General features: G+C 44.7%; 1 protein-coding gene across 1 annotated transcript in view; it reads left to right on the plus strand.

The window, feature by feature from the left end:
• Positions 1-13,357, plus strand: part of pkd1a (polycystic kidney disease 1a) — a 188,922-nt gene that overhangs the window by 158,112 nt on the left and 17,453 nt on the right. Inside the window, exons 41-43 of the mRNA XM_060840959.1 lie at positions 439-592; positions 1,913-2,038; positions 3,862-4,036. Of these exons, the coding sequence (XP_060696942.1) occupies positions 439-592; positions 1,913-2,038; positions 3,862-4,036 (455 nt within the window). The remainder of the gene's footprint in view (positions 1-438; positions 593-1,912; positions 2,039-3,861; positions 4,037-13,357) is intronic.

Here is a 13,357-nt window from a genome sequence, read left to right on the forward strand (position 1 = left end):
GGTAAATCTTTTCTGAATCCCCTCCAATTTATTAATATGTTTCCTATAGCAGAGCACCAGAACTGTACACAGTACTCCTGAAGAGGTCTCACCAATTTCCTGTACAACCTCAACATGATATCCCAACTCTTATACTCAAAGGTCTCAGCAATAAAGACTAGTGTGCGAAACAGCTGATAGAACACAAATTTCAAAGAATTATGTACCAGAATCCCTAGGTTTTTCCATTCTACAACATGACTCAGAGCCCTGCTTTTGTTTATTTTTACCAAAATGCAATATCTTGCATTTATCCAATTTAGACTCCATCTGCCTGCTTTTTGCTCCAGTGAATTCATTACAGGATCAGAACGTGTAAATGACATAAATGATTCTAATTCTTGTGAACCATTCTCAGCTGAATGAACTTTCTATTCTTTCATACTTATGTCTAACCAGTTCAATGTCTTCAGCAACCTTCGTCGTTACCAATAATTACACAGTGTCTTCAAGACCCTGGGCTTCACGATAACAGTGATTATGAGGCTGGTTGGAAGAGTCCAATTACAAATCTGAGCGATACATGGTCATACTCGTCACCTGATCTACCAGGGTAAGGAACATGCTCTGGATATTGACCAGAGAGATTTATTCTGTGTATTCCTTGTAATGATCACTGAGTGCAAGAGTGTAGACACTTCTTCCAAGCTAAGGAAATGAAAGTCAGCACGGGCTGTTTCCCCAATCCAGTAACCAGCCTCCACCTTGTGTTGGAAAGGTTACATAAGAAGCTGAGGATGGAACAAGGCTCAGCTGCAAGTACCATGGAACTGATACAGCTCTCCCATGTTCACAGACTAGGCCCACACAGGAACAATGGCCAACAAATGTGCTCTGATGATGATTCACTGGTGAACTCGGAATCTTCCTACACATATTGCCTAATCTGCTGTGTATTTCCAATGTTTTCAGTTTCTTCGATTCTGGAACTGCTTAAACTTTTCCTCAGTAACTCATCATCCACAGATCATTTCCTAGCCTTGTTTATTGCAATTTTGGGGAATACTGAAATCAATCTGGTGAAGTCATGATTTTTTAGTTGTAGTATTAATTTAACCATGCTAATGACACTATTTCTTCTACAATTAACCTCAATGGATGGTATGTAGAATGTACAGTTTCCAAAAAGGCCATTCTATCTAATAGGTCGTGCTTGTGTGAACCTTCCACATCAAACTCCTCCCAACCTGACTTCTTATCCTTCTTTTCTCCTTCATGCATCTTTAACTGTAGCTACAATGTTGGTCTCAACTCCTGTCTGTGGTAGTGAGTTCCACATTCTCACCACACTGGGTAAAGAAACTTCTGAATTCCTTAGAGTGACCATCTTATAATTACACCGTCAAGATTGGGACTGCCCCATGCATCTCCTCCGACTGTACATTATTAAACTTTTTTGTTGTTTGAAAGATCTACATTAGGTAGTTATGAAATAGTTTTTGCTTTGCAAGACATTTCCCTTCATAAATGAATGCAAACTTGGAGTACAGTACTGAATAAAACCAAAGAGGTGGTCCTAGATTTGAATCCCATTTAGACTGAATTTACTGAGCTGAACATGAGGATCATTTGAATTCTACAATTGGCTGTGATCCATGTGCTGGAGGAAAGGAGGAGGAAAACACATATAGATTCCACATGAATGTGATACATTTTTTACACTAAATGACTGTTTGTCCAAGTTGCATAGACTTGTACTTATAGACCGGCTACCTGGGCTAAATGGTGAAGGAGGTAGATCTCCAAATGGATTTAGCAGATTCAATACAGAAAGGAAGCACACTGGGCAATGCAGGTGGGGGAATGAGGCCCTCAACAATAAAACAACAATGTGTCTGTGTGTTATAATTTCTGGGGCTTTTTCTCTTCTCAGGGTGTGGTACTGGGGCCAGAATGCTGTGTATGACAGTGGTGGATACATACAGAAACTTGGCAGGACGAGAGACCAGAGTAATTACACGCTGTGGAATTTACAGGAAAGAAATTGGCTGGATGTAAGGTAAGCTTTATTACACTGAGTGTTACTGAGAAATAAAACAGGATTCTGAATGTTTGGCAGCTCTGAGACTTCAGGATCTAAGTAGTTTTTTAACATGGTATTTTTGGTTAAGCTAGTTCAAAGTCAGACTCACTTTAAAAAAAATACAATTATTGAATGGTCTCCCAATTTAAAAGATGTGACTATTATGTCAGCAACATGACCATCAAATTTGATATTTTGCTCTTTAAAGAATTAATTTTCAATTAAAAACTATGTCATAAAGTCTCCAAAATATAAAATGCCTCACAGCCAATGATTTACTTTTGAGTTGCAGTGACTGTCCTGTCAATAAGTCTGCAGAGCAAGATCCCAGAAACAAGATTTCAGATACAAAAACAAGATGGGTTTTTCACGACATAGAGAAAGTACCCTTTTTTTATTTGTTTGAATAGCATAATGGAATCTTACAATACCCTCAAACAATGGACAGGACTTTCACATCCAAACAGACAATACTCCTTGGGATCAGTTTGCTCAACTGGTTTGCAATTCAGAGTGATGCCAACAGCGCAGACTTAATTTCCACACTGGCTGAGGTTACCATGAAAGTTCTCAACCTCTTCCCTCACCTGAGGCGTAGTGACCTTCTGTAAACAATCACCAAGTGTCTCTTTCTTTAACGAGAGAGCAACCCTGTAGACTTTTGGGACTCTGGCAACTTTACCTTTAACTCCTTCGGTGCTGCTTTGGTAGGAATTGAAGTCTTGGAGTGAAATTTGAGTCTTGATCTGTCGCTAGACTACTAATCTAGATGTCTAATGCTCTAGGGACACATGTTTAAATTCTACTATAGCATCTGGTGAAATTTAAATTCACTTAATAAATCTGGAATATAATACTAATCTGATGGTGACCATAAACCCATTCTAGATTGTTTTAAAAATGCATCTTCTTCCCTAAGTTTGTTAATACAGCAAATTTGCAGTACTTACCTGATCTAGCCTATATGTGACTCCAGATCCATAATGAAGTTGATGACTTCTAACAGCCCTCTGGAGTGGCCTATCAAACCACTCATTCAGGGCAGTTAGGGATGAGCAATGCATGGCTGGCCTTTAGAATGAGAGAGACATCCTTGAAAGAATAAAAAGAGGAAAAAAAAGTCTCATCTGATAGTGAAACTCTCACTTAATACTGCACAGCAATATCAGCCTCGGATTCCTGTAGTGGGACTAAACTCAGATTCAGAGATTAGAATGCTACTTCCTGAGCCACAGCTTAACCCTTTGATTCCAAGTCTTTGGTAAATGAGCTGTCACTTCAGAAGATTCCATGGTTAGCTTATTATACTCGGTTTAGGTTGGAAAGAAAGGATGCCACAATTCTCAAGCGCTGCTCAGTGAATATGTCAGAAAGCACCTTGTTGTTTGGCAGTGCTGATCTTAAGCGCCACTGAAAAATAACATGTTGTTGAAGCTTTCGATCCTGCACTCATTGCGATAGTTCACAGGAACACCAAAGTAAAAGGGAAACCAACAGTTGTACGAGAAGAAAGTTATAAATGGTTGGCAAGTGAGAACAAACTTGGACTTAGCTCTCAGACCCCACAAGGCTTGTTGGAGCTTAAATTTGAGGCTCACTCAAGGAGAACATGGCTGAGGTATCAAAAGGTAGCCATATACATAGACCTTTGCCCTGCAGTCAGTGCCATCGAGAAAATAGAAAATGTTCAAAATCATTTATTTTTCAAAAGGACAATAATACACTGCTTTCTATGAAGACAATAAAGGCTGATGTAAAGACATACTGTTTCAAACAGACTTGTAATTTTGTGTTGCTAGGACAAGGGCCGTCTTCATTGAATTTACCCAGTATTTCCAAAATGTGGATTTGTACAGTGTAGTCACCCTTCTCCTAGAGTTCCCATTCTCGGGGGGAGCGTTCACCAGCATTGATATCAAACCATTCTCACTGCTTCAACTGAGTACTGGAGTGGATTTTCTGCTCATCATGATGGTAAGTCTTGCTCATGTGACATTCATAAGTTGTAATTCCCCCCAAAGGCAGCAGCAGGCTTACTGTTGGTGTCCAGTCCTGCTGCCCTTGGAGGGGGGGGGGTCACATAGTCAGTGGCTGCGGGCGCAGACGGTGTGTCGGAGTAGAAGGGGTCTCGCAGGGGCAGATGGGAGGGTGGGGGTTCTCGCGTGGTGTGCTGCTGCGTACTCTCTTGAACAGGGAGCGGACTTAGCAAGAGCTCACTGTGTCAATCCCATTGAACTGACTGGGGGGGGGGTGTTGGCGGTGGGTGGGGCTTCAAGCGTGTGTTTGCTCAAAAATAAACCCTAAGACAGAAAGAAGGAACAAGGCAGGCTGAGGAAAAAGGAAACTTCAGAAAACTCCGAGTCCCAGAGGAAAGGCTTTGAATCAATTAACCTAATAATCAGTTATTCAAACAAAATAGTGCCGCCCATCTCGTTCGGATAATCGAGGTTCCTCTGTATAGGGGAGGAGTTAATTTCTAACTGTAATGTTCTTATTGATTTCTGGATGAAAATGTAAATCATCCCTGAATGGCAAGGAAATGGCTACGTAAACCTCCTACATTCCACCTATAAGACAAAGCCGGGGCATTCAATTCCTTGCAGGTCAGCAGAGCAAACTAAATTTAATATCTCACCAGGGAATAGGAACCTGAGCAGGAACTTCAATTTGAGGGAAGGAAAGGAACTAGGAAAATGGAAAGCAAAAACGGAAGTCAGACAAAGCATGGACAAGCATCAAATAGAATCAGAATAGAGAATAATGTTTAAAAACACTAAATCAAATGCACTCTAAATGTATGAGGAATTTGCAAAGAAGATTGACTTTTTTAGTTCAATTGTGGGACATGGGTGTCACTGACTGGCCAGCATTTATTGCCAGTGCCTAGTCGTCCTTAAGTTGGTGTTGAGCTGCCTCTTGAACCACTACAATTCACGTGCAGTTGGTTGACCCACAGTAACCATAGGGAGGGAATTCCAGGGTTTTGATCCAGCGATGTACAGGGGAACCTCGATTATCCCAACAGGATGGGAGGGCATTATTTCGTTTGGATAATCGATCATTTGGTTAATCGATTAAATGCCTTTCCTCTGGGACTCGGAGTTTTTAAAGTCTGTTCCCCGTTCAGGACACTAGCAGCACACATTGCGTGAGACCCCACCCCCAACGCTGCCCACGCCCCTGTCCAACACTACCCCCCCGCCCACCCCCAACCTCTTCCAACATTGCATCCCCCACCCCCCCAGCATAAAACGCATGAGCCCTCGCCCCAACACTGCTTGACCCCCCCCCAACCTGGTCCAACACCACCCCCATACCCCAGCACAAAACACACGAGCCCTCGCCCCAATACTGCCCCCTGCCTGCCCCAGAACCCTGTCTAACACCGCCTCTGCCCCCCCCCCCCCCCAACACCATCCAACACCACGTCCCCGCCCCCAACTCTGTCCAGCCCTCTGCCTGCCTCGCCCCCTCTCCAGGGCTGGCTGCCGGACTGTACATCAACAACAAGACTGCTGCTGCTGCAGCTTCCTTTGTGGGGAAAGTCTCCAAATAGTGTGTGCGTGCATACACACACACCAACATACAACTTTTTCTTACACTCTCCAACATTGTCCTGTGGTTGCATCAGGGGAAGCGGGGGAGGGGTGGTTAGAGTACCCCCTGTGTAGAACTCCAGGGAAAGTGTGGGGAGAGACAGGCTGGGAGGTCAGTCATTTGTAGACGGTGCCTGTTTAATTGCTAAACAAAAGACACGATCACTGTTGGAAACACTTCTTTGATGTAATGTTTCCTTCGGGACCTCGGGATCTCCTTCGGATAATTGGTATTCGGATAATCGAGGTTCCTCTGTATTTTCAGGTGGGGATGGTAAGTGGCTTGGAGGGGAACTTTTAGATGTCTGCACTTGTCCTTCTAGTTGCATTCGTCGTTGGTTTGGAAGGTGCTGTCTAAAGATCTTGAGTGAATTTCTGCTGTTTGTCTTGTATATCATCCACATTGCTGCCAGCTCAGATTGCTGGTGGTAGAAGAAGTGAATGCTTGTTGAGTTGACTACAAATTGAGGGTACGACTTAATTTCCATCAAAGAGACATGGCTACAGAGAAATCATGACTGGTTAAGAATTGCATATTTAAGGATATTTAACAATTAGGTGAAATAGGCAGTAAGGAAGGGAGATGGGGTAGCACTCATAAGGGACAAGGTAAGAGAGAATCTTGGATCGATGAATCAAAATATGGAATCAGTTTGGGTGGAGCTAAGAAAAAGCAATGGGCACAATATAATTTGGGAAATTAGAGATGTGTATAACATGAATAATACCATAGTAATGGCGACGTCAGTTTATAAACAGATTTGGTTAAGTTGTGCTGTAGATGATGAATTCCTGCAGTCTGTACAAGATGCCTGTCTGGAGCAATATTTTAAGGACCCAACAAGGGAACAGAGTATTATGGATTTAGTGCACTAAGGAAGGACCAGTAAATCGATACTTTTGATGGAAATTAATCAATCTGTTCTTACATCGGCCGACTGTCTGTATGGAGTTTGCACATTCTTCCATGTCTGCATGAGTTTCCTCCCCAAGCCCAAAGATGTGCAGGTTGGGTGGATTGGCCGTGCTAAATTTCCCAGTATCCAGGGGTATGCCAGTTATGTGGATTAGCCATGAGAAATGCAGGGTTACAGGGATAAGTAGACATGTCAGTCTGGGTGGGATGCTCTTTGGAAGGTCAATGTGGACTTGATAGGCCAAATGGCCTGCTTCCATACTGTAGGGATTCTATAATTCTGTGTAATGACACACCTCTAGAGCAGTTGGGACTTGAACTGAATGGTTTGCTAGGCCACTTCAGAGGGTAGTTCAAGGGCAATTAGGGATGAGCAACAATCCAAGCCTTCTGACTCTGAGTTATGAACACAGCCACTATGACATAATTAACTACCTGTTGTAAAATTGCTTTTGAAAGAAGTGACCATAATAAGAAAGAATTATATATAAAGTTTGAATGCATTTTGGTTCATTATCTGAATAAATTGACTGGAAATGCTGGAACTCTAGTCAGATGGATCGGTTTTTGTCCAACGTGTGCACCAGGGTTTCCTAACACAGTATGTCGAAGAGGCGACAAGAGGGGATCTGGTACTAGGTAATGAACCAGGCCAGTGTTCAATCTAGTCATAGGTGAGCACTTTGGAGTCATAATTTGGTTACGTTTAGTTTAGCGATGGAAAGGAAAAGGAACATGTCACAGGGCAATTATAATGCGATTAGGCAAGATTTAGAAGGCATGGAATAGGATAGCAAAATGCAGGGGATGGGGACAGTTGAAATGTGGAGCTGGGTTAAGGAACATTTATCACGTGTCCTTGAGAGATATGTCCCTGTCAGGCAAGAAGGAAGTGATAAGATAAGGGAACAGTGGTTAACTAAATAAATTGTATCTCTTGTTAAGCGGAAGAAGGAGGCTTATGATACTTTGAGACAAGATGGTTCAGATGAGATGATGGAGTGTTACAGATTAGCTAGGAAGGATTTAAAGAGAGAGTTAAGAAGATGAAGGAGGGGACATGAGCAGTCTTTAGCAAGTTGAATAAAGGAGAACCGTAAAGCTTTCTATAGGTATGTGAAGAATAAAACGATGACTAGGGTAGAAATAGCGTCAGTCAAAGACAAAAGTGGGACTCAGCAAGATGGCAGCGATTCTGTAGAACTGCCGTGGACAGCTCTGCCTATCAGTTCAAGGGTGGAGGAGCGCAATTTCCCCTCAGATCTAGTTGACGATGCTCTTTACCGCATCGCCTCCACTTCCTGTTCCTCTGCCCTTGAACCCTGCCCCTCCAATCGCCAGCATGACAGAACCCCACTGGTCCTCACCTACCACCCACCAACCTTCAGAAACATCGTATCATCCTTCGTCATTTCCGCCATCTCCAAACAGACCCACCACCAAGGATATATTTCCCTTCCCTCCCCTCCCCTCCCCTCCCCTATCAGCATTTCGGAAAGACCACTCCCTCCACGACTCCCTCGTCAGGACCACACCTCCACTCCTGGCACCTTCCCCTGCAACTGCAAGAAATGCAAAACTTGTGGCCACACCACCCCCCTCACTTCCCTCCAAGGCCCCAAGGGATCCTTCCATATCCGTCACAAATTCACCTGCATCTCCACACACATCAATTACTGCATCCGCTGCACCCGATGTGGCCTCCTCTATATTGGGAAGACAGGCCGCCTACTTGTGGAACGTTTCAGAGAACACCTCTGGGACACCCGCACCAACCAACCCAACCGCCCTGTGGCCGAACACTTTAACTCCCCCTCCCACTCCGCCAAGAACATGCAGGTCCTTGGACTCCTCCATCGTCAGACCATGGCAATACGACGCCTGGAGGAAGAGCGCTTCATCTTCCGCCTAGGAACCCTCCAACCACAAGGGATGAAGGCAGATTTCCCCAGCTTCCTCATTTCCCCTCCCCCCACCTTTTCTCAGTCCCAACCCTCTGACTCAGCACTGCCTTCTTGACCTGCAATCTTCTTCCCGACCACTCTGCCCCCACCCCCTCTCTGGCCTATCACCCTCACCTTAACCTCCTTCCACCTATCGCATTCCCAACGCCCCTCCCCCAAGTCCCTCCTCCCTACCTTTTATCTTAGCCTGCTTGGCACACCTTCCTGATTTCTGAAGAAGAGCTTACGCCCGAAATGTTGATTCTCCTGCTCCTTGGATGCTGCCTGACCTGCTGCGCTTTTCCAGCAATACATTTTTCAGCTCTGATCTCCAGCATCTGCAGTCCTCACTTTCTCCTTACAAATTTGTTTCTCAATTTCCCTCTGACTATTAGGGAATCTATAATACAATCCCAATAAGGTTATCATCCCTTTCTTATTTCTCAGTTTCACCCAAATAACTTCCCTGGATGTATTTCTGGGAATATCCTCCCTCAGTACAGCTGTAATGCTATCCCTTAGCAAAAACGCCACTTCCCCTCCTCTCTTCCCTCCCTTTCTGTCCTTCCTGTAGCATTTGTATCCTGGAACATTAAGCTGCCAGTCCTGCCCATCCCTGAGCCATGTTTCTGTAATTGCTATGATATCCCATTCCCATGTTCCTAACCATGCCCTGAGTTCATCTGCCTTCCCTGTTAGGCCCGCCCCTTGCATTGAAATAAATGCAGTTTATATTATTTGTCCTACCTTGTCCCTGCCTGCCCTGACGGTTTGACTCACTTCTGTTCTCAACTATACCAGTCTCAGATTGATCTCTTTCCTCACTATCTCCCTGGGTCCCACCTCCCCCATTTTACTAGTTTAAATCCTTCCGAGCAGCTCTAGCAAATCTCCCTGCCAGTATATTAGTCCCCTTCCAATTTAGGGAGGTGCAATCCGTCTTTCTTGTACAGGTCACTTCTACCCCAAAAGAGATTCTAATGATCCAAAAATGTGAATCCTTCTCCATTACACCGAGCGAGCAAACAGCAGCAGGGAGGACACTTCCCTGCAGCACTTGTCACACTAGAGACTGCAGCAGCAGCCTCTCCCAAACCCCCCCTGCCGGGGACCTGACAGACTCCTAGGACTTAGTGTGGTGGTGGCTATGGAGTGACTTACCTCGAAGGTTGGGGCTGCGATTGAGGAGATTTGTGCCCAGGTCCAACCCATCACTTCCATGCTGCAGAAGTATAAATGGGGGCTCCAGAGACTCGGGGAATGGATGGAGGAGGTGGAGGTGGAATCAAGACCTCGGAAGCAGCGATGGAGTCCTCATCTGGTCGGATCCAGGTGCTGGAGTGAGAGCTGTGAGCCTTACGAGACCAAATCGATGACCTCGAAAATAGAGGTCGGAGGTCAAATCTGCAGGTTGTCAGTCTTCCTGAGGGGGATGAAGGTGGCAGCCAGCCGGGCTTGAAGGACCTGTGAAGGAGGGGACGAGTAGGGTTTGTGCCCCTTATGGCCAAGTGGGAGAGTCTTCCGTTCAAGGTTTTATAGTTGTTTTCTTTGTAGGCTTTTTGGTAGTAATAGTTGCTTGTAGTTCTGATAGAGCAGTTTTTGTTTACATAATTCATCGACTCGGAGTCTTTATTTATTTGTGCTTGGCGCATTGTAAGCAGGGTTCTCCCTCCCAGGGGTTCAAGGGTTTCCGAAAGGGGATATCGCTAAGTGTCTTGTTAATGGTGCACCTGGAACATCAAGGGAAGTCATTTGCCTGTTAAAAGGAAAAAGGTGTTTGCTAGACTTAAGAGGGAAAGGTTGATATTACTCTATTGCAGGAAACTCATCTTGATGACAGGGAACACCTGAAGCTACAACAGGGGGGTCACGACTGGGTATTCTTTTCATCCTTTACGACTAAAAGTAAGGGAGTGGCAGTATTTATCCAGAAAAATCTTCCGTTCACATTATTAGAGCACGTGAAAGATGAGCAAGGGCAGCTTGTGATACTTAAGGCCCTGATACATGGGGAGGAATGTGTCATTTTAAATGTCTACTATCCTCTGGCACATCCCCTCAAAGTTTTGATTAGTGCCTTCTCTAAGCTGATTGCCTTTGGAACACACCACATTATTATAGGGGGAGTTTCATTTGACTTTCGGATCCAACAGTGGACACAGATGTCCATTGGGCCCCCAACTATTCCTTTGCAGGCCAAGCAGGTGACTGACTTATGGGAAGAGTTGGGGCTCGTGGACATTTGGAGATGTCTTCACCCTATCAGCAGGGGCGTCACTTTTGTTCAAACCCACATAAATGTCACACGAGGATTGATCTCTTTTTTTGGTTCCCTCAGCCCTTCAATTATGGGTTGTAAAATTGGGAACATAGCTATCTCTGATAACGCAGCGGTATATTTGAAGGTTAAGGCCAAAAGTGAGGGACTAGGTTTGCAGCACTGGCATCAGGATCCTTTTCTCGTTCAGGATTCCAAATTTGTAGAATACCTTTTGAAGGAGTTTCAGGAATTCTTGACTATCAACTCAGGCACGGCTTGTAGTCTGTCTGTGTTATGGAACACCACTAAGGCCTTTGCCAGGAGATTAGCTATATTTCCTATTTGGCTAGCCTGAAATGACAGATGGGGGCACAGCAGAGTCTACTTGAGGCGCAGTTGAAAGCACATTTTGCGCTGCCTTCAGTGACTAGGCTACAGTGGATCACAGCCCTCTGGGCTGCCTTAAATTCAATACTGACACAAAACGCAAAGAAAGAACTTGTTTTTGCTAGACAAAGGCTGTTCAAGTATGGGGATAGGCCAGGGAAGTATTTAGTGTACCTGACTAGGAAATAGCATGTTCCCCAATCCATTACTGCAATCAGAGACAGCGCCAGGGTCCTTACATAGGATGCCAGAAGGATTAATGAGGCTTTTCGGAGGTTTTACTCTGAATTGTATCGGTCAGAAGGTTGTAAGAACAGGTAGGCTAAAATGGAGGCCTTTTTTAAGAACCTGGACCTCCCAGGTGTAACCTTGGAACAGGCCTCTCTCTTTAATGACCCCTTGACAGCTCAGGAAATACTGGAGGCAGCGAGGCAACTTCAGAGTGGGATTCAGATACCTCAGCATTTTTATCATCCCCAAGTTTGATTGGTTATTTCGGACTAAATTTGCTCAACAATATTAGGTGGATCTCCAGAGATGGGAGGCTCTTCTAATTTTATGGTTGGGCCAGATATCGCTAATTAAGTTGAATGTTCTTCATTGTTTCTTTATCCTATGCGTATGCTCCATATAGTGGTTCCTAGGTCAATACTGCAGAAACATATGGGTTGGTTTGGTTCCTTTGTCTGACATCGTGGGCAGCCCCTCATCAAACTTACTAAATTGAAGATGCCTCAAGGGGGAGTGGGAGTTGTTTTCCCAGACATCAGGACGTATCAATTGAGTTCCCTGCTGTCCTTTGTGTGTGATTGGGCAGGTAACGATCCGGGCTCAATATGGCTGGATATTGAGACCTCACAGGCAAAGTGCCCTCTTATTAACTTGTTGTTCATGGATAAGATGAGGACAGTTATGGACCACTGCTGGAACCCCAGTGTTATTAGTATGGTCAAGGTACAGAGGGCGATGTGTCAGAGTGAGGGTTGCTTATCCAAGACTTCACCACTTATGCATATAGTTGGTATGCCAGGGTTCCGACCAGGGGTGATGGACTCAGGGTTCAGGCAGCAGGACAAACAGAAAGACAGCTAACGGTCCCATCCATGAACACCAACTAGCCCACAAAACGACATGACCAACTATCCTTAATAGCTACACACTCAGATGATAAGCAACATGAATTCGACTGGGACAACACTACTATTATAGGACAAGCCAAACAGAGAACAGCCAAGGAATTCCTAGAGGCATGGCACTCATCCACAGATTCAATTAATAAGCACATCGACCTCGACCCAATATACCGGCCACTGCAGCGGACAGCTGGAACTGACAACCGGAAGCGGCAGATACAAATCACTATAAATGCCGGTGGAAACATCACAGAAGCGCTTCACAGGAGGCTCCCAAGGACTGAGGATGTCACCTAGACAGGGGCCTAAACATCTGCAACACAAATTCCCAGCTCAGCGAATAGAACCACAACAATGTGAGGTAATTCACTTTGGGAAGAATAACAGGAAGGCAGAATATTGGGTCTTGGTAGTGTGGAGGTACAGAGAGATCTCACTGTCCATGTACATAAATCCCTGAAAGTTGCCACCCAGGTTGATAGAGCTGTTAAAAAGGCATACGGTGTGTTAGGTTTTATTGGTAGAGGGATTTGAGTTCTGGAGCAGCGATATCATGCTGCAACTATACACAATGCTAGTGTGGCCTCACTTGGAATATTGTGTACCGTTCTGGTTGCCCCACTACAGGAAGGATGTGGAAGCGTTAGAAAAGGTGCAGAGGAAATTTACCAGGATACTGCCTGGTCTGGAACAAAGGACTTATGAGGAAAGGCTGAGGGACTTGTATCAGTTCTCATTAGAGAGAAGAAGACTAAGAGGGAAATTAGATTAGATTAGATTAGATTCCTAGATTAAATAGGTTAGATTCCTTACAGTATGGAAACAGGCCGTTCGGCCCAACCAGTCCACATCGACCCTCAAGAGACATTCAGGATGATCAGAGGATTAGGTAGAGTGGTCAGTGAGTCTTTTTCTAAGGATGATGATATTGATTTGTACGAGGGGACGTAGCTAAAAATTGAGGGGAGCTAGATTTAAGACAGATGGCAGAGGCAGGTTCTTTACTCAGAGTGGTAAGGGCGTGAAATGTCCTGCCTACCAGTGTAGTTAACTCAGCCAC

This window comes from Hemiscyllium ocellatum, chromosome 20 (genome assembly GCF_020745735.1).
Source record: "Hemiscyllium ocellatum isolate sHemOce1 chromosome 20, sHemOce1.pat.X.cur, whole genome shotgun sequence".
Lineage (NCBI taxonomy): Eukaryota > Metazoa > Chordata > Chondrichthyes > Orectolobiformes > Hemiscylliidae > Hemiscyllium > Hemiscyllium ocellatum.